This window comes from Cygnus atratus, chromosome 27 (genome assembly GCF_013377495.2).
Source record: "Cygnus atratus isolate AKBS03 ecotype Queensland, Australia chromosome 27, CAtr_DNAZoo_HiC_assembly, whole genome shotgun sequence".
Taxonomy (NCBI): Eukaryota; Metazoa; Chordata; class Aves; order Anseriformes; family Anatidae; genus Cygnus; species Cygnus atratus.
This window is the reverse complement of record NC_066388.1, coordinates 492,674-516,073: the sequence shown is the minus strand read 5'-3', so window position 1 is coordinate 516,073 and position 23,400 is coordinate 492,674. Positions and strand designations below refer to the sequence as shown.

General features: G+C 59.3%; 1 protein-coding gene across 2 annotated transcripts; it reads left to right on the top strand.

Moving 5' to 3' along the window:
- Positions 1–1,098: 1,098 nt before the first annotated feature.
- On the top strand, positions 1,099–21,830 carry PLEKHA2 (pleckstrin homology domain containing A2). 2 transcript variants are annotated; one of them, XM_035562806.2, is made up of 12 exons: positions 1,099–1,241; positions 5,754–5,917; positions 7,531–7,587; positions 9,004–9,052; positions 9,810–9,907; positions 11,923–12,069; positions 14,754–14,900; positions 15,045–15,113; positions 15,278–15,348; positions 16,915–16,978; positions 17,605–17,682; positions 18,074–21,830. In XM_035562806.2, exons 2-12 carry the CDS (start codon positions 5,777–5,779, stop codon positions 18,404–18,406), a joined length of 1,254 nt encoding a protein of 417 aa, XP_035418699.1. In that variant the 5' UTR covers positions 1,099–1,241; positions 5,754–5,776; the 3' UTR covers positions 18,407–21,830. The 2 variants fall into 2 exon arrangements, with proteins under 2 accessions (XP_035418699.1, XP_035418698.1); XM_035562805.2 differs by having other exon boundaries at positions 1,149–1,241; positions 14,754–15,113; positions 18,074–21,821.
- Positions 21,831–23,400: the final 1,570 nt, after the last annotated feature.

Sequence of the window (23,400 nt, the reverse complement as noted above, 5' to 3'; positions counted from 1 at the left end):
TGCTCAACATGAGGAGCAGCCTCCCTCCAGGCAGCGTGTGAGGCTTGCACAGCAGCGACCCTGAGACCTCATCCCAAAGCGGAGCAGTGAGTCACGCTGTTTTCAATGCTCTGTTCTCTCAAAACACCAGTTATTAACTCCAGGCTTCGTTTTTGCAACTTTCCTGGGTGAGGGAGAACCGCAGGGTTGTGTTAGAGAGATGCTGTAACACATGGGTAACTTCGTAGATTTCACTGCTGGCTTGCCGGAGACCTCACCTGCTGCAAGGGCACCCGCAGCATTTTTGGGAGCGGAGCTCTGTGGTTTGGACACCCGACTGCTGTGCTGCGCAGCACCGTGCACCCTCCACACCCACGGGGGCAATGCACCGACCCCTCTGGGTGCTTGCTCCCTCCCCGCAGCCCTGCTGCTAGTGCCACGGTGGCTTTGTGTGGGCTGCGTGTGTGCACAAACAGAAATCTGGCCGCGTTTTCAGATGGCTGTGAAAGCGTGCAAGGAACTTCCATTTGCGGGCATGCTTGGACCTAAACAAAAGCGGGGGGCAGTCGGGTCTGACGTGGAATCTGGGGAAGCTCCCCTTTGGAGATGCAGGCTGTGCTTGCGTGGGCTGTGACAACAGCCTTCTCCTTTAGGTGCCATGGGGGCAGGGAAGGGGTCGCGGTGCCCCGCAGGGTTTGGAAGCCCCAGGACTTTGCCGGGTTGAGGCCTGAGCTTAGGACGGGACCCCTGGGGTGTGCCTCCCCCTGAAAAGCTCTCACCCGAGGACCCGCTCGTTATTTTGAGCGCCTGAGCTGGCGGCGTGGGCGCTGCCCGTGGGGCTGGGGTCGCGGCTCCGGCCGGGGGGGGGGGAAGGGGAGGTAACGGGACCGGGCTCTCGCTCCCGCAGCCGCCCCCACGGAGCCGCAGGGACGGGATGGGACGGGGGGGTTGGCGGGGCGCTGTCTCGGGGGGGCTTGTGCCGGGAGGGGGCCGTCGGGGCAGGGGCCGAGCCCTCCGCAGCCGCTGCAGGTGCTGGCCGGGTCCCGGGGCCCCCCCACGGCCCCCGGGGCGCCCGCCGCCCCGCACTCACATCCGGGGCCGGGTTTGCTAATGGGAGACGTAATTAACCCGGAAAAAAGCGACGGCGGAGCCGCGGGCACACCCCCTCCGCCGCCCGGCCCTCCTCCGCGGGTCGGCGTGCGCGCAGCCCGCAGCCCCCGGCCCGGCCATGCGCGGGGGGCGCAGCCCAGGGACGCCGCGGGGTGAGTGCGGGGCCCGGCGGGCGGGGGCGGCGCCACGCGTGGCCGTGGGGGGTCCGCGGGGCCGCCGCCGTCGTGCTCGGGGGCAGCGCCCCCCCCGCAGCCCCTCCGGTCCGGGCGGGGATGGGGATGGGGACGGGGACGGGGACGGGGCAGCGCGGGGTCCCCCCAGCATCGCGGGGCCCCCCCCCAGCATCCCGCCGCTGCCGGCTGGGGCTGCCCGGCGGAGCCCCCCCTGCCCCCGAAGGGGCTTCCCGGGATCGGGGTCGGGGCTGGCGGTGTCCGGGTGCCGGCGGGCGGGCGCCTTCCCCGGGGGTCGGCTCTGGCCCGGGGACATCCCCGCGGGTCCGGGCCGTCGGTGCGGGAGCGCTGCAGAAGCTCCCCCCGCTGGGGGCGGCCTCGCTGCCGGGGGGGTCGCGTCGCGGTCCCGCACCCCAAGGCTCCGGGGGCAGTGCGGGGACAGAGAGCAGGGGGCGGCGAGGGCTGCTCCTGCCGCGGCGGCTCGCGTTTTTTGGGGGCAGGGTCCCTGCGGGGAGATTTGGGGGTGCTGAACGCACCGGTCCCTGCTGTGGGGCTGTGTTGCAAGGAATGGGTAGCAAAAGTGCAAGAGAGGATTTAATCCGCAGTTATTTAAAGTGTGTTCCCCAGACTGTGTGTTTCTGTGTGTTGAAACGGAGAAGTGTACCCTCGCTGCTCCCAGCCTGCTTTCAACAGGTTAATTATTTCATTAAGGCACGTCTGGATCGAGCAGGAGTTAGTTTCTGGGCTGTTCCTACGCTGTCTCTGTCTTGTGTGCCTGCCACCAGACAGACGTCGATAGGGCAAGCTCTGGAAACTCCTCTGCAGGGCAGGTAGAAGGAAGTAGCGCTGTCACCGCCGCGGCTCGCAGCCTGGCTGACACGGGCGGTCGTCCCGCACCCTGCTTGGCACCAGGGCGGCTTGGACAGACGGATGGGGAGAGGAGGAGGAGGATGCCGTGACCGTCTGCAGGCACAGTGGGCCGTGTAGCAGAGCAAGGTGCTGAGGATTTGCCTCCAGCCAGCGCCTCCGTGGTGCTCTGGGTGGCAGGTCTGCAGGCTGCGTTGGCTTCCTGCTGCCAGGCTTCCGTGGGCAGCGCTCCCGTGGCTGTAGCTGCGCCCTGAGCACCAGGAGCGGGGTACAAAAGGGCACAGGCAGCCGCGGTGGGGCGGCGCTGGCGTCCTGGGGGTGCTTCCTGGAAAGTCTGGCACTGCAGCCGCACGTGAGGCCTTGGAGCCAACAGGAACCATATAACAGGGTTTGCATATCAGGATGGCTCCCTGCCCGCTCTGCGTCTTCCTGGGCAGCTGCCCTGCTTGGGGGCAAAGGCAGCGGCGTGCCTCCATCTCGGAATACAGGGGGAGGGGGTTTGGCACCTTGTTTTGCTGCAAATCTTCCTCTGTAGCTCGATTGCTCTTGTCATCCCATTAACCGAGCTTGAAAAGGATTGGCTGTACGTTTTGGTGGGATACCATGGCTCTGGAAATGCTGGTAAGCCAGTCAGCTCTGAGGCTAGGGAGAAGCCTGGAAGCCCTCGCTGTGCTGCTCTGCACATCAGTTCTTGAACTGGATCTGGGAACAAGATCCTGCGGGCCTGGTTCAGTGCAATGCTTGGGAAGGTCTCTGGGCTGTTGCTGGACGGCAGGTTAGCCTGCATGAATGAGGCCCAGGCATCGCAGTAAATCGTAGCTTCAAGTGCCCAGGTTTCCATCACGGGTCCTGTCTGAAGCTCAAGCACCTCCTCCTGCTAGGTCTGCAGGGCTCGTTAGCACTTCTAAACAGTGATCATTTTCTGATTCTCTGCTCAGTCCCTCTTATTCTCCCCCCCAGATCTAGTCTTGTGTCCTTCCTATGGCAAAGGCAAGTTTGGGTCCTGCATACAAATATTTATAACTCCGAGTTTACAATGCGCTGTGTAAATAGTAAACATTAGTGTAAACTGAGCTTGTTCTGGCCCTCGTGGAGTTCCCGAGCAGGAGGACCAAATACCCACATCCTGACAGAGCTGGAGCTGCTACTTTTGTCATTTTCCTATGGGAAAATTGAATTCCCAGCGGCCGCAAGGAGCCAGGCAGCCCGTGTGCCGTGAGGGGCTGGGAGCAGACGGGGAGCGGCACGGCCCCAGAGGAGGGATGGGGAAGATTCCTGCTCGCTGAGAGCAGCGCAGTCCGGAAGGCAGAGTTTGGAGCGATCGTTATCTCCTCTGCCCGATGATTTTTGCATATCCAAGTGCAATCTGAGGTCAGCTTGCACAGAAGAGTTGAGCTGCTTTGCGTGCTTTCAGTCGAGCCGCTGCTAATCCAGGATGGCGAGGGGGGAGATAAGGAGCCGCGGGAGGGATCCCAGGGGTCCGGCACCACAGCCACGAGGAGCTGGGGACTCGCCCCTGAACTGCCTGCCAGGTGGTGCTGCACCCCACCTCACACCTTTCTCTTCCACTTCATAAGCAGAAATCTCTGGATTTTTGTAAGCAGCAGGAGGCGATTAAAGAAGCCTGGTCTGAACGTATTAGTACAGTTGAAGTCGGCTGGGAATCTGTTTTATGGGCACTCCCCCACCCCACAAAAATAAACCCACAAAAAAGCAGTGAAATGTGAAGTGCCCACATAACCTTTGCATCAGCCAAACGTGTTGTTTTGAAACAATCCTTTCTACTGAAGTAGTGCAGTTTCCCCCCGCTCACAGCCACGATACCCATCTCTGGAGCGCTGACATGACTCTGAGGTCCTGACGACAGGTTGCCTTGTGCGCTGCCACCTCTACCTCTGCAGCTGCACCGCAGCTCTTGCACAACACTTGCCACTCCGGGCCCCACTCCACTGCAGCTATTCAGCCCAAAAATAGTATTTCCTCCTTTTCTGCATGACATCTTTTATTTGTGCAACCTCCTCTTCTGGCACCTGCACGAGTCACCTCCTTTTCTACCGGACAAACCGCACCAAGCTCACCATGCATCCTCTCGGTAACCGCTGCCTCCGTCCCCCGTAACCGGGGCTGGGGGCTCTGCCCGAGCTGCAGCTCGTGCCTGGCCAGCCCGTGGGTCTCCGTGCTGGTCCTGCTCCTGCTGCAGGGCTGGAAGCGACAGTGACCTGGTCCGACGGGCAGCAGAGTGGCACGAGGTGCCACAGGGCTCCTCTCCCCGTGGCTCTGTGGCTGCTGTGCGCAGTGGGCGGGTGCTGTTGCCGAGTGTGAGCGGTGGCAATGCGCACCCGCTGCCGCTGAGTCAAAGTGGCTGCTCCCGTGGGGTGACCAAGAGCGATGCTCAGTCTCGCCCACGTCTAGCTCCCACGGGGATGCGAGCAGAGCCCGTTCGCACGCACCCTGGCCCTGTGCTGCCCGCTCGGCGGGCGTCGCGCTGCGGCTGCCTGGGCGTTGGGCTGCAGCCCAGCTCTGCCGCCGAGCCGAGGGGCAACGCTGCAGAGGGTTTGTGCCCCGAGCAGCCCTGGTGACACGGCTGTGCCCCGTGGACATTGGTCATTGTTTTCCCTGCTGACTCTGCATCCTGGCTGCACACATTTTCTGCTGGAGTTGCAGATTGTTTTCCATTTCCTGGGAGTGTGCTCGGACTCTCTCTAGCGCGCAGCCTGCCACGGGGTTATTTTTTGCTGGCAGTTCCCGGGGGCCTTGCGTTGCCCGGGGACCTTTGCGGCTGCTCTGCCCTATCTGGTGGGGCCGTGCTGGGGCACAGGGCTGTCCCTCGGCGTGGTCCATCCCTGCCCTGCGGACCCTGCTGGCACTGGCTGCAGAGCCTGGGGAGAGCCACGCCGTGCTGAGCACGCCCGGAGCTGTGCAGCCAGGCCGGCGAGCTTTTGTTCAGCAGCGTGCGGTGATCGAGTCCATCTGTGGTTCCTGCAGGCACCCTGGTGTCCAAACTCCTGCAGTTCCTCCGCTGAGCTATTTCAGTCCTTGCTCACTGCTCTGTTTTGCCCGGCTCTTGCCTGCACCCAGGGCCGTCACGCTGGCACCCCCTCCTTGCCACAGAAGCGTGCTGGATGACTTCTGTGTTTGTCTGGCAGCTTCCCCGCGGTGCGACTGCATGGCAGGACAGTTTCATTTTGCTTTTACTGTGTTGGGCCGTGAGCTTTGGAGGCCCGGGAGAGGCAGAAGAAGTTTGGCTGGGAGCTGGGGACAGCTTGAGAAATGGGACCTGCAGGAAGTTCCAGTGGCCGTGGGATGTGCCACAGGGGGACGGGATGAGGAGTGAAGTCCCTGGCTGCTCTTTGGAGCCTTGTGCAGGCTTCTGCGCCCTTCCAGCACCCCTCGCTGGGGTGGTGGGACACATCTCTGCAAGGCCTCATTCCTCAGTGAGGGAGGCAGCTGGCACACCCGTTTGGATCAGTCCCGGCAGATTCTCTCTTCCCTCTCCCTTTTGGCATCTTTGTGCTGCGCGCTGGGACGTGAGCTGGGGGCTGAGCCACCACCCAGGAGGAGCTAATGGAGGTGGGGAGCGGGGCGCGAGCAGAGCACCCACCTCTCCCCTGCCCTGTCCCTCTCCAGGGTGATGCCAGAAGGAGCCCGGCATGCCGTACCTGGACCGACAGAACCGTATCTGCGGGTTCCTGGACATCGAGGAAAATGAGACCTGCGGCAAGTTTCTGCGGAGGTATTTCATCCTGGACACCCAGGCCAACTGCCTGCTGTGGTACATGGACAACCCGCAGGTAGGGTTCCGCGGCCGCGCTCTCGCTGAGGTCGCTCCCTGCAGCTGCCCGGCGCGGGGGTCCCCTCGCTGCGCCGCTCTGCCAGCCACGAGCCTGTTCTCCCAAGGTGACTCCGGGTGTGCCCGTCCCCGTGCTGCTCGGGCGGGTTTGTCTCGGCACCGAGAGGTCGCTCTGCAGCAGAGGGTTTGGTGCCGCCTGCTCTGGGTGCCCTGGGAATCTGCCCTCCCGCCACGGATTCTGCGTGGTGTATTAAGTGATGTAGAAAGGAGGCCTTCTCCGCACAAAAAAGCGGAATATAGAAATATAAAAAAAAGAGCAGGCTGGCAAGGGCACGCCTGGTGTCAGGGACAGCCGTGTGTCACGTTTGTGCCTGTTCCACCGCAGATTAATGAGAGGGAAATGCTTTTTGCCTGACAGCAGCACGAAGCGCAGGGGTAGGGCTTTTCCCCCCATCTATTGCTTGGGCTCATTTTGGTTTCCAAGTCTGGGGTTGAATTTTCCACTCCTGCCGCCTCATCCAAAGCCTGGTGAAGTCTGCAGGGAAGCTTTGGGTTTCTCCCTGCTCGGGGTGAAGCTGCTGGCTTGTGGAGCAGCAGCGGTGCTGAGCCTGGCCCCATCTGGAAGCAATCTGTCATTTCCAAGTAGCCCGGGCTGGTTCCTGCGCTGGGCTTTCTGAGGAAGCAGCAGCGCAGTGGGATTACATCTGTTACCAGCCTGGGTCACCAGCAGTCCTGAACTTTGCATCTCTTTGGACATCGCATCCAAAGAAAATAAACGCGGAGTTCCTATTTGCACGTGCTTGGCTGCGCAAGCAGCCCCAAGGCCGCAGCAGCGTCTCCTTCCTCTGCCCGGCCCCGCTAGCAATGGCCTGGAGGCTGCCATGGGCTGCACTGGGCAGGAGCCGGCGTCCTGGCATGGTGTCGGGTCTGGCACCCCTGCGGCCCAACTTCTGTGGTCTCCAGGCCCCCCCAGCAGCACTTTACGCCAGCAGAAGCAGTGTACACCTGGCAGGAGCCTTCAGAAGTGCTGTGCCAGTGTGAGGTGCCGCACGTCCCCTGCAGTTCGTGTCTTGGTGTAAAGGCAGCGAAAACAGGAAGGATAAAATGTCCTAGAAAATACTCGTCGTCTTGGAGCAGTGTCACGTGGCAAATGTTCTCAGCGCTTGGGGCAGCTGAGTCCCTGCCTGGTGCGATGCCTGCTGTCTCTGGGGGCTGCCCTGGTGCTTGCTGTCAAGCTCAAATGGCTAAGAGCCAAAGCTGAGCTCTAGGACGAGCCTCCTGGTGCTGCCGGTGGTCTGGGCAGGCACCTGCCCCCCGATGGGCATCTCCCCGCAGCTTCTTCAGCGGGGAAGCAGAAGTGCCCGGCCACAGGGCCAGCAGCCGCCTGGCGGGCGGTAGCGCAGCCTCGTGCTCGGGGCCAGAGCTCGGCAAGGTGCTGCTGGGAGGGACGGGGGCATGGGAAAGGTGGGCGCTCGGAGAGGGGCAGCGACCAAGCCGGGAGCATGGCCGGCGCTTTCGCCACTTGGCCCTGAAGATGCTGAACGTTGGGCGCTTGGCTCGCCTCTTGCCTTCTCCCTCTCGTTTCACTCCCGTTGCTCGTTTTGTGTTTTGCAGAACCTGGCCATCGGTGCGGGTGCTGTTGGATCTCTGCAGCTGACCTACATCTCCAAGGTAAGGGCAGCGGGGCGAGGATGCCCTGCGCTGTTCCCTTACCCCGCAGTGCTCCTGGGAGAGGCGCGATCCTGCCCCGTCCCCATCCCCCCCTGTGCGCATCGGGGGCGTGGGAGGAAGAGGAACCGCTCTGCGGTGAGGAAGGGGCTGGGGGCCGGGGCCGGATGGGAGCACGGCATCAGTGGAGCTGGCAGGGGCTGGGGCTGGGGCACTGAGCCCTGCTGCACCCTGCGCCGGCCGGTGCCGTAGAGATGGGGACGGAGATGGCCCCACGGTCCCTCTTGCTGTCAGGCAAAAACGGTGCAAAACCCAACAACTGCCACACAACCTGGTAGCACAGAGCTGCGGGCACGGCTGCGTGCAGCTGCGTCCCTCCCCGTGCCACCCGCTGCACCCTGCTCCTGCTGGGTGGGGGCTCGCAGCCCCTGCACCAGGTCCCGCTCGTCATCGGAGCCGGGGAGAGAATCGAACAGATCTCCGTGTTCCTGCTGAATCATGATTTATAAATTAAGCTCAGATGAAGCAATGCTGGGAGGCTGAGCCTTCCCCATTTCAGAAAGAGCCGCACTTATAAATTATATACGTTTTAGTCTGTTTGAAAATTGCTGTAGGACAGCATTTGGTCACAAACTGCAGGACTGGGTTATGCCCGTGGCTCTAACTACCAGCTCTAAATACGCCAGAAAAATGGAGGTTTGCTTGAGAAAACATATTTAAAGCATTATAGACTGGCGCGGAAGGAGGAAGCCTGTCAGAATAAATACTCCATGAATGCTGTGCTTGGAGCCCCAGGGAATATTATTCTTATATAAACGATTCCTACTCTTTAGGGAGAAACCACTGCAATTTTCCTTCAATTTTCTTAATTGCTGACAAGAGCGACAATGTTAGTCCGGCAGGAACGCGTACTTCCAAGGCCCTTGAAAGCTTTCTGCTCTTCGCAGTGCAGCTGGTGCCTCGGGGGGACGGCAGCGGATGAAAGCCCGGTCTGGTGCTGACCTTCCCTCGGGGCTGCCCACCCATGGGCTGCGCGGTGCCAGGGACGGGCGGGTTCCCGCGCTCACCCTGCAGTGCTGCAGCTCGAGAACTCGCCCTGGGGACACACCGAGCCCCGGGCCGAGTGCTGCGGGGGGCTCTGGGCTGGGACGATGGAGCACGGTGCCCAAGGGGCAGCACAGCAGTGCCGCTGCAAAGCGCGCCTGCCTGGGCGGTGGGGAGCAGGGGCTGCTGTCCGAGCAAAGCAGGCGCTGGGGTCGGCGTCTCGAGGCTGTGCTGTCAGCCAGGGGCACGGCCGGTGCCTGGGGAACGCCAGCTTCCCCTTGGTCTCGTGCACATGCATGGAAACTTCCACCTCTCTGGCATGTTGTTAGCGTTTATGGTTATCCTTCATTTTTTCTTTCGTTTGCTCTGTCGCAGGTCAGCGTTGCCACCCCGAAACAGAAACCGAAAACTCCGTTCTGCTTTGGTAAGCGAGGGGACAGCAGTGGGGCCCGGGTGTAGCGCGGGAGAAGCGGCAGCACGGGCGCACGCTTGTCCCAGAGGAGCAGCATTGCCTTGGCAGTGCCTTACCGCGGAGGCTGTGACCCCGCACAGCGACCGGAGCACGCAGCGCGTTCCCACCTGGGTGCGCTCCCCGAGGGGCTCTGCCTTCTCCGTGCTGCGGAGCCCACCAGGATGGGGCTGGGGAGCGCCGGGGCAGCTCTGGTAGCACAGCGGGGCCCACGGCTGCTTCCGCCAGAGCTTGTGCAACCCGAAACATCCCCGGCGCTGCCGTGCAGAGGTCCCCCGAGAGCTTCCCCTGGCCCACATCCAGCAGGCAGCGTTGCTGCGGGGCCAGAGGGGCCCGTCCCCAAGGAGTTTCCCAGACCCCGCCTGGGTCTGCGTGCACGATTTGTAGGAGAGCTAAAAGTGCTGAGGGAGGGAGTGCCTCAGATGATTGAGTCCTCGTTTGGGCCGTGCCACAGCCTTGGCCTAAGGTCCCTGCGTGGCTTCAGTGGCACTGGCGCTCAGCCGTGGTGTAGGGGTGCTGCCAAACAGCTGCCGCGTCCCCGCTGCCCTGGGGTTACAAGGGGTAACCGTGCAAGAGGCTACAAGAGCGGTGTCTGCAGAGCGCTCTGGGATCAGGAGCTGAGAGCTGCTGCCTTGCAGAATTACTCATTTGTTCTAATAACGCTAAGCACTGAGCGGGGTTCCCTAACCCTTCTGTTTCCCTTCTCTGACAGTTATCAATGCGTTATCTCAGCGCTACTTCCTGCAAGCCAGTGATCAGAAAGACCTGCAGGACTGGGTGGAGGCTCTCAACCGGGCCAGCAAGATCACGGTAGGTCGTGCTGTGCCCTAGGTCGTGCTGTGCCTGTCTCTGCTGGAGACGTCCCCATCCCCGTGAGCTCTGTGGCTCTTCTCCTGCTGTCCCTCCTGCTGGCGGGGGCTGCACGTAACCGATTCCCTGCTGCGGCTGTCAAAGGGCTTCTTTCTTGTGCCACAGTAATTTCCTTAATCCTTCTTCTCCCCGGAACACTGGGTCTTGTGATGAGGCGCAGCAAATGCGCTGCGTGGTGGGGCACCGCGGGGCTTGCTCTGAAAGAGTCGGGGTACCGCAGCCTTCTGCGTGCCCGGCATCAGCGCGGCCACTGGTTAATGCTGGTAGGACACTACCAGGTCATGTGGCGATGGCTTGTAAATTAAATACAAGGAAAAGTCATGATGGATAGTTTAGGATTGGGGCTCATCAAATAACCTTGTTCCTTGTACTTTTTGTTTAAAATCGCTGGAGTGCTGTGCTGTAGTCCCTGTGTGAAACTCATCTGCAAGACCAGGCCTGGCTGGTATTTTCTTTTTCATCTGCGAATGCGTTAAATGTGACAACCTCTGCACCCAAAGCCAGCAAACTGACTGCACAAGCTCTGGCTTGTGCCGCCTGCCCCCTTTAGGGGCTCAGGTGCTGGTGTCCACAAACCAAACCTCCACAGATGGGTGGGAGGCAGGGCACTGAGCCGCTGGGCTGGCAGCGGGGCGGCCGGGGCTGCAGCTCCTGCCTTGAGCTGATGCACTGCGCCCGTGCCCGCCCTCCTGCAAGCAGCGGCTCGGGGTGGGAGACCATGGCCGCCCCACTCCTTCTGCCCACATTTATCCTTGTGCCCAGGTTTCCTCAGGCTGCTCTGTGCTGCAACGGCTTCCAAGGTTTGGTGTCGGTCCCCAGGGGCACAGGGGGCTGTGGGGAGAGTGTTTGGGGTTTAGACCCTCAGCAGCCTCTCATCGTTCTCCCCGCACGCTGAGCAGGGCTGGGGGCTCCCCCAGCATGGGGGCACCCCGGCCTTGTGGGCATCTGCACCCAGTGCAGGCTGATACCTGTGGGACGGGAGGATGGGGCAGTGGTTTGGGCGCTGCTCCTGGTGCCGAGACCCAGGTTCAGCCTCCGCTTCTCACAGGGACTTTGCTCTGGCCGTGTCGCCCGGTTCCTGCTGCTGCTCGGGCGGCTCCGGGCGCGAGGCTCGTGGCGGCTGCGGGGACGAGGACGGGGGCAGTGGGTGCTGCTCTGCTCTGCACGGGGAGCTCGAGCTGGCGGCAGCGCGGCCCCGTGCCGGGCGTAGGGGCACCTTCCCCTGTGCGTTGGGCCAGTGGGGAGCTGCAGCTGCTGCCCATACGCAATGTCCCTGTGCCCGCATGGCAAAACCGCTTCCTGCAGCTCCCCGGCATCGCTGCGCGGGGCTGAGGCAGGGGCCGGCACCGGGGAGGGGCTGAGCTGCTGCTGCTGCGTGCGGAGAGCAGGAGGGTGGCCCGGACCCCACAGTTGATGCCGTTAGAGAAGCGGGAGTGCTGGCTGGGGGGGAAGCTTGGCCGCCCGCTGTTCTTCCCAGGGCTGGGTGCGGGGGGGAGCAGCACAGAGAGGGAAACCGAGCGGGAGCTGGGAGCTGTGTCCCTGCCCGTGGTCCTGTGTCGTGCAGACGCAGCCTGCCCGGCGTGTCGGTGTAAAATAGCACCCGGCCATCTGTGGGGCCCTGCGGACGTGCTGCAGCTCAGCCTCGTTAGGCAGCTGAAAGCTCCTCGTTAAGTCTGGCTCCGAGTGGGGCCAATTAAAGGAGCAAGTGTCCCACAGATGCGCTGGGCTGCAGAGGCAGGTCGCGGACTCCTGCGAGGTGATGCTGAGTTATTCACTGCCTCCCATGAACCGCCCGGGTGGGGCCGTGCCCTCCTTAATTGGGGTGTCCCTCCTTAATTGGGGTGTCACCTCCCTTTATTTTTCTTAAAGGGCCATTGCTGGGTTCAGGTGGGGAGGACGATGCGGTGGTGCCTGGAGCAGCTCCGTGGCCTTCAGCCTCTTCCTTTGTCCTGCAGGTGCCGAAGGGCGGTGGTGTCCTGCCTGCTGCAGAGATCACGAAGCCCCCGGCGGTGCCGCAGGCGCAGGATAGGAAGCCTCAGGTTGCCTACAAAACCGAGATCATCGGGGGCGTGGTGGTGCACACCCCCATCTCCATCAACCAGGTGAGCGTCCCGGCCGCGCTGCTCTCCGACAGAAGTGCCAAGTCCTGCTGGTGGCGGCCCTGGGGAGCCACGAGAGCAGCAGAAAGCACACGGGTGTACGAGGCTGGTCCTTGTGAGCCTGTGGGCTGCAGCTCGGGTCGGGTTTTGGAGCTCTGCTGCAGGGACGAGAAGGCTGAAACCAGGAATTAATACGGAGATGTCTCAGAGCAGAGGACTGCGAACCTTGCTGCAGGCTGGCAGCTGGTGCCCGCTCCCACGCCGTGTCCCTGCTCTGCCACTTGGCTGCAGGCTCCGGGCTGGTTTGGATGTGACACCAGCATGGCACTTTGTGTCTGCTCCCAGCGCTTTTAGAGCGGCTGGTAACGGGATAAGCAGAAAGGGGGCAGCTTCCTTCGTGACGGGCGAGGGCACCTCTGCCACAGCCGTGCTTTGTGCCCTGTGAGTATCAAGCAGCACACAGAATGGAGAAATACTGTTTAATACCCAGCAGTAATGGGCTCTGTTGTTCCCTAACCCGTGTGCTGGAGCAGCAAAGCTTGTGGACATGGCCCTCAGAGGCTTGGTGATGTCCCCACGGATGGAGGCTGTGCTGGCCTGCTCCAGCTGGGAAGATTTGGGGTGAAGGGGCAGCAATGCACGATGTGGGGTCCAGGGGGAGGCAGTTTCTGGTTATGGGCTGCCGGGAGGCTGGTTTGCATTTTTCATTTCTGGAAGCCAGCTCAGTGCCTGCCAAACCTTCCCACTCGGTGTATAAATAGCTGCACTTAGCACCTTGAGCACCTCTGCTTTGTCTCGCTCTGAATTATGAAGAGATGGGGGGGTGAGGAGGAGGGGGAACCTGCTGCCCTTGCTCTCTGGGCACCCCACAGCACCACCTGGCTCCGGATCCTGCATCGAGGTGCCTGGGGCAGGGGGACCACGTGCTGCCGCCCCCATGGGAGCAGCCAAGGGGCCGGTGGGGATTTCTCCCCAGGGAGGCAGGTGGAGGGACAGGCTCGTACCCAGAGGAGGTGGCTGGCACCACATCCCACGGTCCTGCAGTCCCCTGCCCTCCACTCGTGGAGGGGGAGCACGGCCACCGGTGGCCCCCACCTCCGGGTGCTCAGCAGCCGGCTCTGGCTCCCGATGGCGGCAGCACTAAAAATAGAGCAGGAATTAAATCATCGCAGCACTTCTCGCTGGCGGGCGCTTCGCACGCTTCCCCATCTGCGGGGGCTGCTGGGGAGTGGGGCTGCACAGGGCCGGGGCTCGTGGCCACCCCTCCCTCGTGCCCCTGAGCAGTGAGCTTGCCTTGCCCTCCTCCCCCTGCCACAGCTGCCCAGAAGCGGCGAGCTCCATCCTCAGCCCTTGCCTGACTTTTCTTTCACAGAGGAGCTTTTTTTGGAGGTGATGCGTCAGCTGCTGGGCTATTTTCTGCGCTCTTGCTGCTTGCCCTGGGGTGAAATGGCTATTCTTCCTGCTGCAGCTTCCTGGGCACGCTCGTGGTTTCCTGGTCCTGCCCTGGGATGGATGGTGCTGTCCCCAGGCAGCTCGGTGACTGCAGGGGGGACCCCTGCCCCTGCTGCACCCCCAGACCTGCAGCAGCATCGCCCCAGCTCCTGGGTCAGTGCCCACGTCTGCCCGGGGAGGTGGTTTGGGCACGGAGAGCTGCCCTGCTCGGCGGGGCCAGTGCCGACCCAGGGGAAGGTCTGGGGTGCCCGGCTGCAGCTTGGGGCCGGCCGAGCTGCTGCTCGTCTCTGTCCTGGAAGAACCAAACACCGCCCCGAAGGTGCTGGAAGGAGCAGCGCGAGCGCGGGGCAGGTCGCTGGTTAACCGCACCGGTACTTGCTCAGGCGCGGGTGCCATATAAGGCTGGCTGCTATGGCAATTCGCAAACCTCAGCCTCAGAGCAGAAGGAAGGGGTTGGAGGGGCAGGAGGGAAGGAGATGAGCACAGAGGTTTCATCTCGAGCCATCCTCCACGCTGCTGCGGGGGGGGAGGGCCGGCGCCGCGGGGAGCACGGCGATGCTGGCTGGGGGCAGCGGGGCCGGGGGCAGCGGGGTTTTTCTACCTGAACTCCAAACATTGCGGTTTCCTTCGGGGAAATGCTGGCTTGGCTGTGAGAATGTGGAGTGGAGACTTTATGGCTCTCCTGAGCAGTTTATTCCTGTGATATATTGCTTTCTCTAGCTGGAAAGTGTCCCTGCCTTCTAACTTGGGTTTGTCTGGCTCCAGTTTCCAGCCGGTGGTTTTTGTTCTGCCTCCTCTGCCAGACGAAAGAGCTCTCGTACCTTGCCTTTCCCCCAGGACCTCTCTCTTTTGCAGCTGAGTCACTTCTCAGTGTTTGATAAGCCGAGCAGATGAAGTTCAGCTCCCCTGCTGCAAGGGATTTCCTCAGCCCTCGAATCCCCTCTATGTTTTTTTTTTGTAGCCTTTCCAATTTCTTAACACTGTTTTTAACACGTGGGCACCATAATGGTGAGTTGTACTCCAGCAGCAGTCTGGAAAGCCGAATGCAATGAGAGAAAATCCTCTCTCCTCTCATTCATTACCGTGCTCGTGTCCAGGCACTGCAATTAGCCCTTTGCATGCAGTGCTGTGCTCAGGGCATGCTCTGGGTCGCCCTCCCCTCCAGCTTTCCATCGGGGAGTTCCCCTCCCTGCTTTCTCCGTGCCCCCCCTGGGTAACCACGCTCTCCTTTGCAGAATGGAGGGGACGGGGCAGAGGGCAGCGACCTGGCCGCCCACCCGCTGCTGCGGCGCTCGCAGAGCTACATCCCCGTCTCGGCCACCAAGCCGCCCGCCGGGCCCCCTGCCATCAAGAGCGGCTACTGTGTGAAGCAGGGGAACGTGGTGAGTGCTGGGTGCCTGCGGGGTGGCTGGCGTTGGGCTGCTGCTTCCCCTGGCTCAGGGGTGCTCCGGATGCCACCAGCATGTCCCTGGCACGGGGAGAGCGCAGGGCCCCAGCACCGAGGGGTTTCCTCATCTGTTTTCCAGAGGAAGAGCTGGAAGCGCCGGTACTTTGTCCTCGACGAATTTTCCATCAGTTACTACAAGTGTGAGCAGGTGAGCGGCCCCCACCCCTGCCTGCGTCCGGCTGCTCCCGGAGCAGAGCCCTGGGGCTGCTCCGTCCTGCGCTGGTGCAGGAGGGGGGTGCTCGCAGGCACACCCCGGCACCAGCAGCCCCGCGGGGTGCCCCAGCCCACCGCGGTCTCCTCTCGTCTCCGCAGGACAAGGAGCCCTTGCGTTCGATTCTCCTGAAGGATGTGTGCAAGACCCACGAATGCCTGGTCAAGTCTGGGTAATGCTTCCTCCTGTGCCCCTCTCCTGGCTGCTCCTGCCGTAACCCCACATTGTGCTGGGGGCCGGTGCAGCCCCCCTGACCCCAGTGTGCCGAATGTGGGATGCTCATCCCAGGGAGACAAACGCCTGCCTCGCTGCTGCTCCTGCTCCCGAGGCTGCCCTGCTCTCCCACCCACTCTCGCTGCCCTCCACCCCTCGCAGGGCAGGGGCTTGGTGCATTTCCCAGCATCGCTCTCGCTGTGCTCAGCCCTGGTCCGACGGCGCGCTCCCCTTGCAGCGCCTGCGCTGCTGCTTCATGGAGGCTGGGGGGTGTCGGGAGGCCAGCGAGGGGGCTGAGCAGCCACGGGGGGCTGCGGCAGGGATGGGGCAGCGTGCCCTGAGAGATGTTAACGGGGAGCTGGGGGGGCCCGGCCAGGCGAGCACGGGAAGGAAACCCAACGCCCTCTCTCGGGGAGCCCCGGGGCAGTTTGCTGCCGCTCGGTGGATGCGCGGCTGCGGCTCGTGAGTGCTCGCTGCTGTTTCACAACCCTGTAACGCCTCCTGCTTCTCCCCCCCAGCGCTGTGCAGCCCTCCAGAGGGTCCTGGGGGTGGGCACCACAAGAAGTATACAGGCCTCAGCAAAATGCTGAAGCATTCCGGATGTGTTGCTCTTCCTTGGTTTTTGCTCAGTTGCATCCAGAGTCCCCTTCTCCCATCTCTTCCCCTCCAAATCCTGAATTCCCCCATTCTCCCCTGGAAACCCTCTCACTGCTGGAGTGGGGGCAACAGGGGACCCCTTCTCGGGGCAGCGGGTCCTTTGGCTCCCCCGTCCTGCGGTTCACTCCTGCATTATTCCCAAGTGTCTCGTGCTTGCTTTCTCCAGACATTCTTCAAACATCCCGGTTTTGGTTTGCTCTTAAGAAACTTCTTTTCCTTCAGCTTCCCCAAGCAGGTTGGGGAAATGTGGATGCAGGATATTGTCATTCTGTTCTCCTCCTTGTGCTGATAGTCATCTCTGTGGCAGAGGCGTGCTCACACAGCTCTTATCTCTCTAGATTAAGGAGTATGAGGCCCTGCACAGTAAATAGCATCATATGACAGAAGAACAAAGGTGTTCATAAAGCAGCTGAAAGCTGGGTACAGGCGTATTCCTTAAACTATCACAGGTGGCTACACAATGACTTGGGAACAATTTTATTGCAGATAACGCTGATAAAATCAAAGTAACTTGAAGATTTGCAATGAAAATGAACTATGAAAACAAACTTCTTTAGCTCAAGTAAAAATATAATTCATTAATATAGCTTTGTATCAGTTATTCTTAAGAGTCCAAGTTTAAAATGAGACTAGGGATTCCGGGTCTGGGGCGGGTGCAGAGGCTGAACTGCAGGCTGCAGGAGCTGAAATGTTTGTGGATAGAGGTGGTGGTCCCTGGGGAGCTGGGCTCTTGTTACCAAAATCCTGATGAGATTGCTTGCCCTGAGTATGTTTTTCCCCAGCACTCTCTAGATGTGAGGGTAAATCTGTCATTTTGCTATCCACGGTGACTTCTGGGTAGTGACTGTCTCTTTCTTGCCGTTCCTAGTGACCTCCTGATGCGGGACAACCTCTTTGAAATCATAACGAGCTCCAGGACCTTCTACATCCAGGTAAGGCAGCCGAAGTGAGATGGTTCCTGAGCCGAGGATGGGTGGAGGCGGTCAGCAAGCCAGGGCATTGTCAGGCCTCTAGTTTACTTTTCTAGGCAGTAAATTCCACTGCTGATAGCCAACGCAAGCCACCCTCCTCTAACCAGGATGTCCCCCAGCAGCCTCAGCCAGCAAACATCAGCGGATGAGCTCGTACACGACTGTGCCTGGCTTCATGGCACGGGCAGCGGGGAGGACTGCCGGGTGGTTTCACTTCTCCACTGGGGCTTATTTATAACAGCAGCTACTTGTGCGAGCAGGAAAAAGCAGAGACAAAAGCACGCGGTGATCCGATGAGCATCCCGAGCGTGCGGGGCTGTGTCTGCATGCCCTGGGTGCTGCAGATGTGGCCAGCTACCCCCCCTGCCGCCTCCTTCCTTGAACGCTTTGTCCATTCCTCACACAAAATGCTGCGATGTGCACGGCCGCCCGCCTGCAAGCGAGGACAGGGTGGTGCGGTCACTTCTGAGCAAGCAAGAACTAGCAGCAGCTGCGCTGGGGGCCGTGGTACCCCGTGCATCGGTCAGCCCGACACCATGGGGCTGGGAGGCATGGGGGGGCTGATGTCTGGCTGCTGTGGTTTGCAGGCGGACAGCCCCGAGGACATGCACAGCTGGATCCGCGCCATCGCAGGGGCAGTTCAGGCCCTGAAAACCCGCCCGAGGGTAGGTCATATCCTTTCTGCTTCGTATTTCGTGTCAAATAATGATCATGTCAACTCACAAGATGCTTACTTCGGACCTGTGTAAACGCTCGGTTAGCCCGTTTCCGGGTGAGGTGCCTACTGTCCCTGTGTTTGCTTGCCAGTCCCTTAAAAAGGATTGAAAAGTGAGAATCGGCTTCCAGGCTGGCCCTGGCTGAGCCCTGCTCTGCTCTCGGAGCTTTCTGATGGCAAGGGGCCACTGAATTCAGACTGTCAGTTTGCTTAGCTTTTCTTTCCTTTCTGCAGAGCATGCAGAGGGCCTAATTCTGGTCCCCAGAGCTCTGCAAATTGCTCACAGCAGCTGCTCGCGCACACAGAAACAACCAGCACTCACTCTGCATCTGTCCCTGCAGGAAATCTCCTTCATGAGGTCCTGCTCCATGACCAAGCCAGCCCCTTCCCAGCAGAGGCAGCCGGCGGAGGAGAGGAAAGCGCTTTGCAAAGCCCCCTCGACCTCCTCCTGGCAGCCGTGGACGCCGGTGCCCCAGGCGGAGGGGAAGCAGCCGGCGCTGGCGGAGGTGCCCGTGCAGATGAGGGACGCGCTGTTTGTGCCGGCATTCACCGAGCGCGATGTCAGTGCTGTGCCGGGCCAGCGCCTGCGGCACAGGTCGGAGCCGCAGCACCTCAAGGAGAAGTCCTTCGCCTTCGACCTGGACGATGAAAGCATCCGGACCTCCGACGTCTGACGGCGCCGAGCCACGACGCGGCTGCAGGGCGCGGGGACTTTGGGACGCGTGGCCGCTGCCGCGCTGGTGGGGCTGGATGAGCTGGTCTCCTCGGTACTTCTGCCCAGCCCTTGGGACCTAGCCTGCCCCGTCGCCTCGGCTGGGACGAGATTTGGCTCCTTTTCTCCACCGCCACTCCTTCACGCGGCGCTGGGCTGGGCCAGACACACTCCCTGGTGCCTGTGCTCCGCTGGGAGAAGTGGGGCTCCCGTCCTGCTCGCCCCTTGGTTGTGTCTCGATGAGCCCGGGGGCCGTGGTCTGGCAGCGGCTGGCTGAGGTAGTTTGGGGTTTTGGCAAGCCGCCTCCACCCCGGGCGCTGCGTGCCTCCTGCACGGGGTGGGAAGCGCCAGCTCCCCACTGCCCAGTGGGGGGGTGTCCTCTGCAGCAAATGCATCATTTCTCCCCAAAAACAGCCCTGGAAGAAACAGCAGGAGGACTCAGAAGCAGGAAAGGGGGGGAGTGAGGTGGCCTTTCTCGTTTCTGGATAAATGTTTTTCTCCCCTTTTGTGCTGCTCAGTCTTCCCCCGGCACAGCCAGGGAGCCGCACCACGGTGCAGCTGCGCTCGGAGCAGGAGAAGCGCTGCAACTTTCAGCGCTGATGACATTTTTTCCAGGAGACCAGCTCTTTACCCTGCTCGACTAATGGTGTATTGGCAAATCTGTTTGCTTTTAATTCCTTCTTTTTATATCTGTCGCCACTGCTAAGCTCCAGCAGACTCCCTGCTCAAAGCCCTCTGCAAGGTTTTAGTGATTTTTAAATGGGAGCTGCTTCTGGGCAGGCTGCCGGTGCCGCAGCGACTGGGGGGCAGGAGTATCCTCAGGTATGTCTTCAGTTCTGCACTGCATGCATTTAGGCACCAAAGAGACGTGCCTGAGTGGTGAAGTGCTTTTAAGAAAAAGCAACAAAAGCCGAGTGTTTAATGAAACTCGGAAGACTCGTCCAACTGGCCTGTTACCCGCCTTGAAATGAAAATGAGCAGAACCTTTTTAAGCAATGTGAGCCGGCCATTTCCATAACCAAATAGGCTCATGTAGGAGGTGTGACAAATAGCACATAGAAAATTGAAGTGAGATTGTCCGATATCTTCACCCCAACTACGCCTGTGTAATGCCTTGGACACCGAGAAGCAGCACGCCGTTCCTGGCTGCTCACTGAGGGCAATAGCTTGCGTGGCTGTGACTTTGTGAAAGCTGCATCCAGCCCATTGAAGCCTAGGTGCTGCTTCAGCCTCATTTCGAGGGTCCCTGTCCAGGCCTGAATCACACCCAGAACGAGGATTGTGCCATCTCTGTTCCTCCGGATATCTCTGAGCCGAGTGCACCCCCCCCCCAGTGCTCGCTGGAACCGAGCTGCCCCCGACACAGGCACGCTCACTGCTGTCTGATAAACCAGGGTGGCAAGTGTGGGAACTGCACGGCAAGCCTAGCAGTGCATGGAGGGCTCTGGAGTTAGCAAGGCTTCCCTTCACTATGTACTAGTTGTTATTTTTTTGTCATTACGTGTTCTATGCTTTGCAAAATCTGCTTAATGTGCTCCCCAGAAGCAAAAACGCTGATTTGTCCCTGCCCTTTCCAGGTCTCCAGCTGCTTAACAGCTGTGCTTTAACCCAGCTCAGACTCGGCCTGGGATCGAGTGGGGTTTTATCACCGCCAAGCTCCGAGATGTTGGTTAGCCCCGCTGATCTGAGCGGGATCAGAATCGCCTCCTCCTGCATCCATCTCGTTCAGCCGAGCTCTGCTGGCAGTCCCCAGCAGAAGCAGCTGCTGGGCTGGACAGGGTGGGAAGGCTGGGTGCAGGCCCACGGCCCTGCCTCGCCGCACATCTCCGTGAGGTTCGGGGGTCTGCCGAGCGCTGGTGTTGGAGACGAGGCCCAGAGGGGAATTTTGTAGCTTGGCCGTGCCCTGCGGGTTTTCTCTCCTGTCCCTTCGCACCAGCCTGCACCAACCGTGCTCTGTACAGAAAGCGTGGTCGCTTTGGGGAGGCTTTGTGCTCAGGCCTGCACCTTTGTACCCGCGGCAGGACGGGGACGCGTGGCTCCGAGGAAGGGGAGGCAGTGGCAGTGCCTGGGGCAGGCGCGGTCTGAATGTAGAGGCGTTTTCGTTTTTCACGGAATCAGTTGACCAACACGTGACTTGATAGCAGTATGTTGTCAGATGGCATTATTTTGCTTTCCCGTGGTCTGTTCTAGTCCACGAGGAGCAGCTAAAGGTACACTTTATACAGCCTGCGTGAGGCGGCGAATGGGGCCTCCCGAATCCGGTGGGCGAGAGTGGCTCAAAGGGGTTTTGTGTGGGAATCCTGGAGAAAATTGAAACTATGAAAATGAGTGGGAATCGATGCAAATGTTACTGGGAGAATGTTAATATTTGTTATTTAATTGTAGAAACCTAGGTTATGCTCTTCCTTTCCCTTTTTGCTTTATTTGCACTAGTGTTTGAATTTTTTTCTCTAGGCTGACTTGCTGTTTGGCTAGTTAGATGTTCTCTTTCAAAAAATGTTTTAATAATTTGGTAAGACTATCAATCATAAAGTTACAGCACTTAGTGATATCAGCACTCTGACGTCATTTCTGGAAAACATTAAATGCACAGGGACGATGGTTACTTTGTGCAAGGCTTCAAAAACACAGAGTACCAAGTATTTTTGTTGCTTGATAATTGCAAAGTTTCCTCGGGCCTGGGATGGTAAAGCAGAAGCTTGTTGCGCAATTACAGTTAATTATCCAGGAGGAGAAGCTACCAGTGGCTCCAGTGCGGTTGCAACATTCTCGTTTCTCTCATTCCCACCCTCCCTCCGTCTTCAGGACAGCGTGACGGCCTCGGCGGTGGCACGTGAATGTGGGACTAAAGCCAGCGTGCTCAGAGCCAGCCCGATCCATGATGGTGATCCCCTTCCGCAGGTGGGGTACCGGCGGGGAATTTCTCTCCTATCCCAAGGACAGACAGAAACACAGCCAGACCTCGATCGGTGCCCCGCGTCCTGTAGGTTTGCCTCTTGGCACTCTGGTGATGGGGTGAATGCATTGCCCTGGCAGCTGCCCCGTGTCCAGCGTGGGCCCCTTGGGAAATGAAGTTTGTGCCAAGTTTTCCCTGCTTTAGTAGAGAGTGCGGGTTTAAGGTGTCTTGTACAGAAAGAGTGAAGTGAGGAATGGGTTTGCTTTTTCTGTATGAAAACTCCCAAATGGTTTCAGCCATCGGTCAGTGCTGGCTACATGCTCCAAGTGCTCTTAGGGACCGGGATCCCTCGCTGGGCGATGCTCCACAGCCCGTGGTGTCGATCGTCTGCCTCTCGCGTGTAAATGCTGGCTGCAGGAGATGGAACTCCCTTTTTTTGCCCTGTGTTTTTAAATAAAGAAAGAAATCCCAGTTGCTTTTCCAGGCTGTCCATTGGTGTTGTGTATTTTGGGTTGCGAGTCCTGAGGGGGGTCAAATGCCATCCCTGCTGATGTAAGATCCCCCAGATCTTACTCAACTTGAGCACTTCCATAGGTAAGTGTCCCAGTAAAACTCTTGCTTTAAATCTGTTTTTTCTTTCTAATATTACATTTTCCAGTGTGGACTAGCTGAACACGTTTCTCGTGGTCATTTGCAGTCTGCGCTGTGTTGACCAGGAGCGGAGCAGGGTCTCCGTTTTTCAGGACTCCTTGAATAAATAGACAACAGAGGAGGAGGCTGTGAAATAACTTCCTCTCAGACCAGCCTAGGAAACCCCTGCTGCGGCCGGTTGCAGCTGGGGGCATAAACAACAGCAAAAGTGCAACGGGAGCAAACTTTTCCCAGTTACTGGGAGCTGGGAAGCAATCCTACAGAAACACAGAAAGGTTTGGAAAGCTTCACATGTGAGCTACGCCATTTTCCAAAACAGGGTTTAATGTTGATTGATAGATGCATTCCTGTGAGAAGTGGTGCTTTTTTTTTTTTTTTTTTTTTTTTTTTTTTTTTTTACTAACAAACTAGCATAATTGAGGACTAGTAGTAATCCTAATAACTTCAAAGAACAAGGCAAGCAAACAAACTTGCTGCAAAGTTTCTAGGGCAAATACTGCAGTGGTGGCTGCTGAGAACTGCAGACAGCGCGGATGAGAGTCGAGCCTGGGGTGAGGGAGGCTGAGCGTGCAGAAAGGCTGCTTCAGAAACGCCTGGAAAGGGCTTGAATGCTGCTTTCCCCTCCTTGCGCAGACTCTTGTCTCCTACCCGCTCCTCTCCTTTTCCCACTGCACAGGACAAAAGCAAACTCCGTGGGCTGGGCAGTTGTTGATGGCATCAGGAATAGTGCAGGATGTAAACGCTGCTGTTGCGCACACAGGTAAGTCTCGTGTAGGATGGGAACGAGCGGCATTAGAAACAAAAACATGAACGTGCCTATTTTTAAAACCCATGTTTAGAACCTTAGCGACTAACTTTTTTCCCAGCCCACCATCAAAAGGATACTGTAAGACTGCTTTTCAAGCTATGATGTTCCCCATTAAAATGAATCAGAAATCTACTTAAAAAACGAGTGGGTGCCCATTAGAAGTGTGTGTGTTGCACTGAAAACACCAGAGATGATTCATGCAGCAGAGCGGTATGTAATTGCACTGAGGAAGGCAGCACGGTAAAGATTTTTTCCCAAACTAGAGAGAGAAAGAATTGATAATATTTCTGACAGGTGTATGAGAGTTCATAAATAACTCTTGGCCTGCGTTTTAAATAGCGGAGAGAAGGCAAGTGCCAGGTGCCACGAGCATGAGCCCTCCTGCACAGCCAGGCGCACGGCCTTGCAAGCAGGAGTGCGTTGCTCTCTTGCCTCGAGAGTTTGAAGGGATTTTTTTCAAAAGCTTTTCCCCCAAAGAGGTGACACTGCTGGCATGGAAGTAAGGTGAGGAGACTGGACTTTCTATGTCACGTTTTGAAAGCGTTCTGTGTGCTCTGAGCTGTATGCTAGTTTGCCCTGCAAACGTGCATGCTCCCTGAGG

Bases quoted from the DNA above. Each gene is read 5' to 3' on its own strand.
- PLEKHA2 (XM_035562805.2), top strand. From the start codon at position 5,777: ATGCCGTACCTGGACCGACAGAACCGTATCTGCGGGTTCCTGGACATC. The intron at 12,070-14,753 runs GTGAGCGTCCCG...TCTCCTTTGCAG, and splicing joins CCCCCATCTCCATCAACCAG to AATGGAGGGGACGGGGCAGA. The intron at 15,349-16,914 runs GTAATGCTTCCT...TGCCGTTCCTAG, and splicing joins GAATGCCTGGTCAAGTCTGG to TGACCTCCTGATGCGGGACA.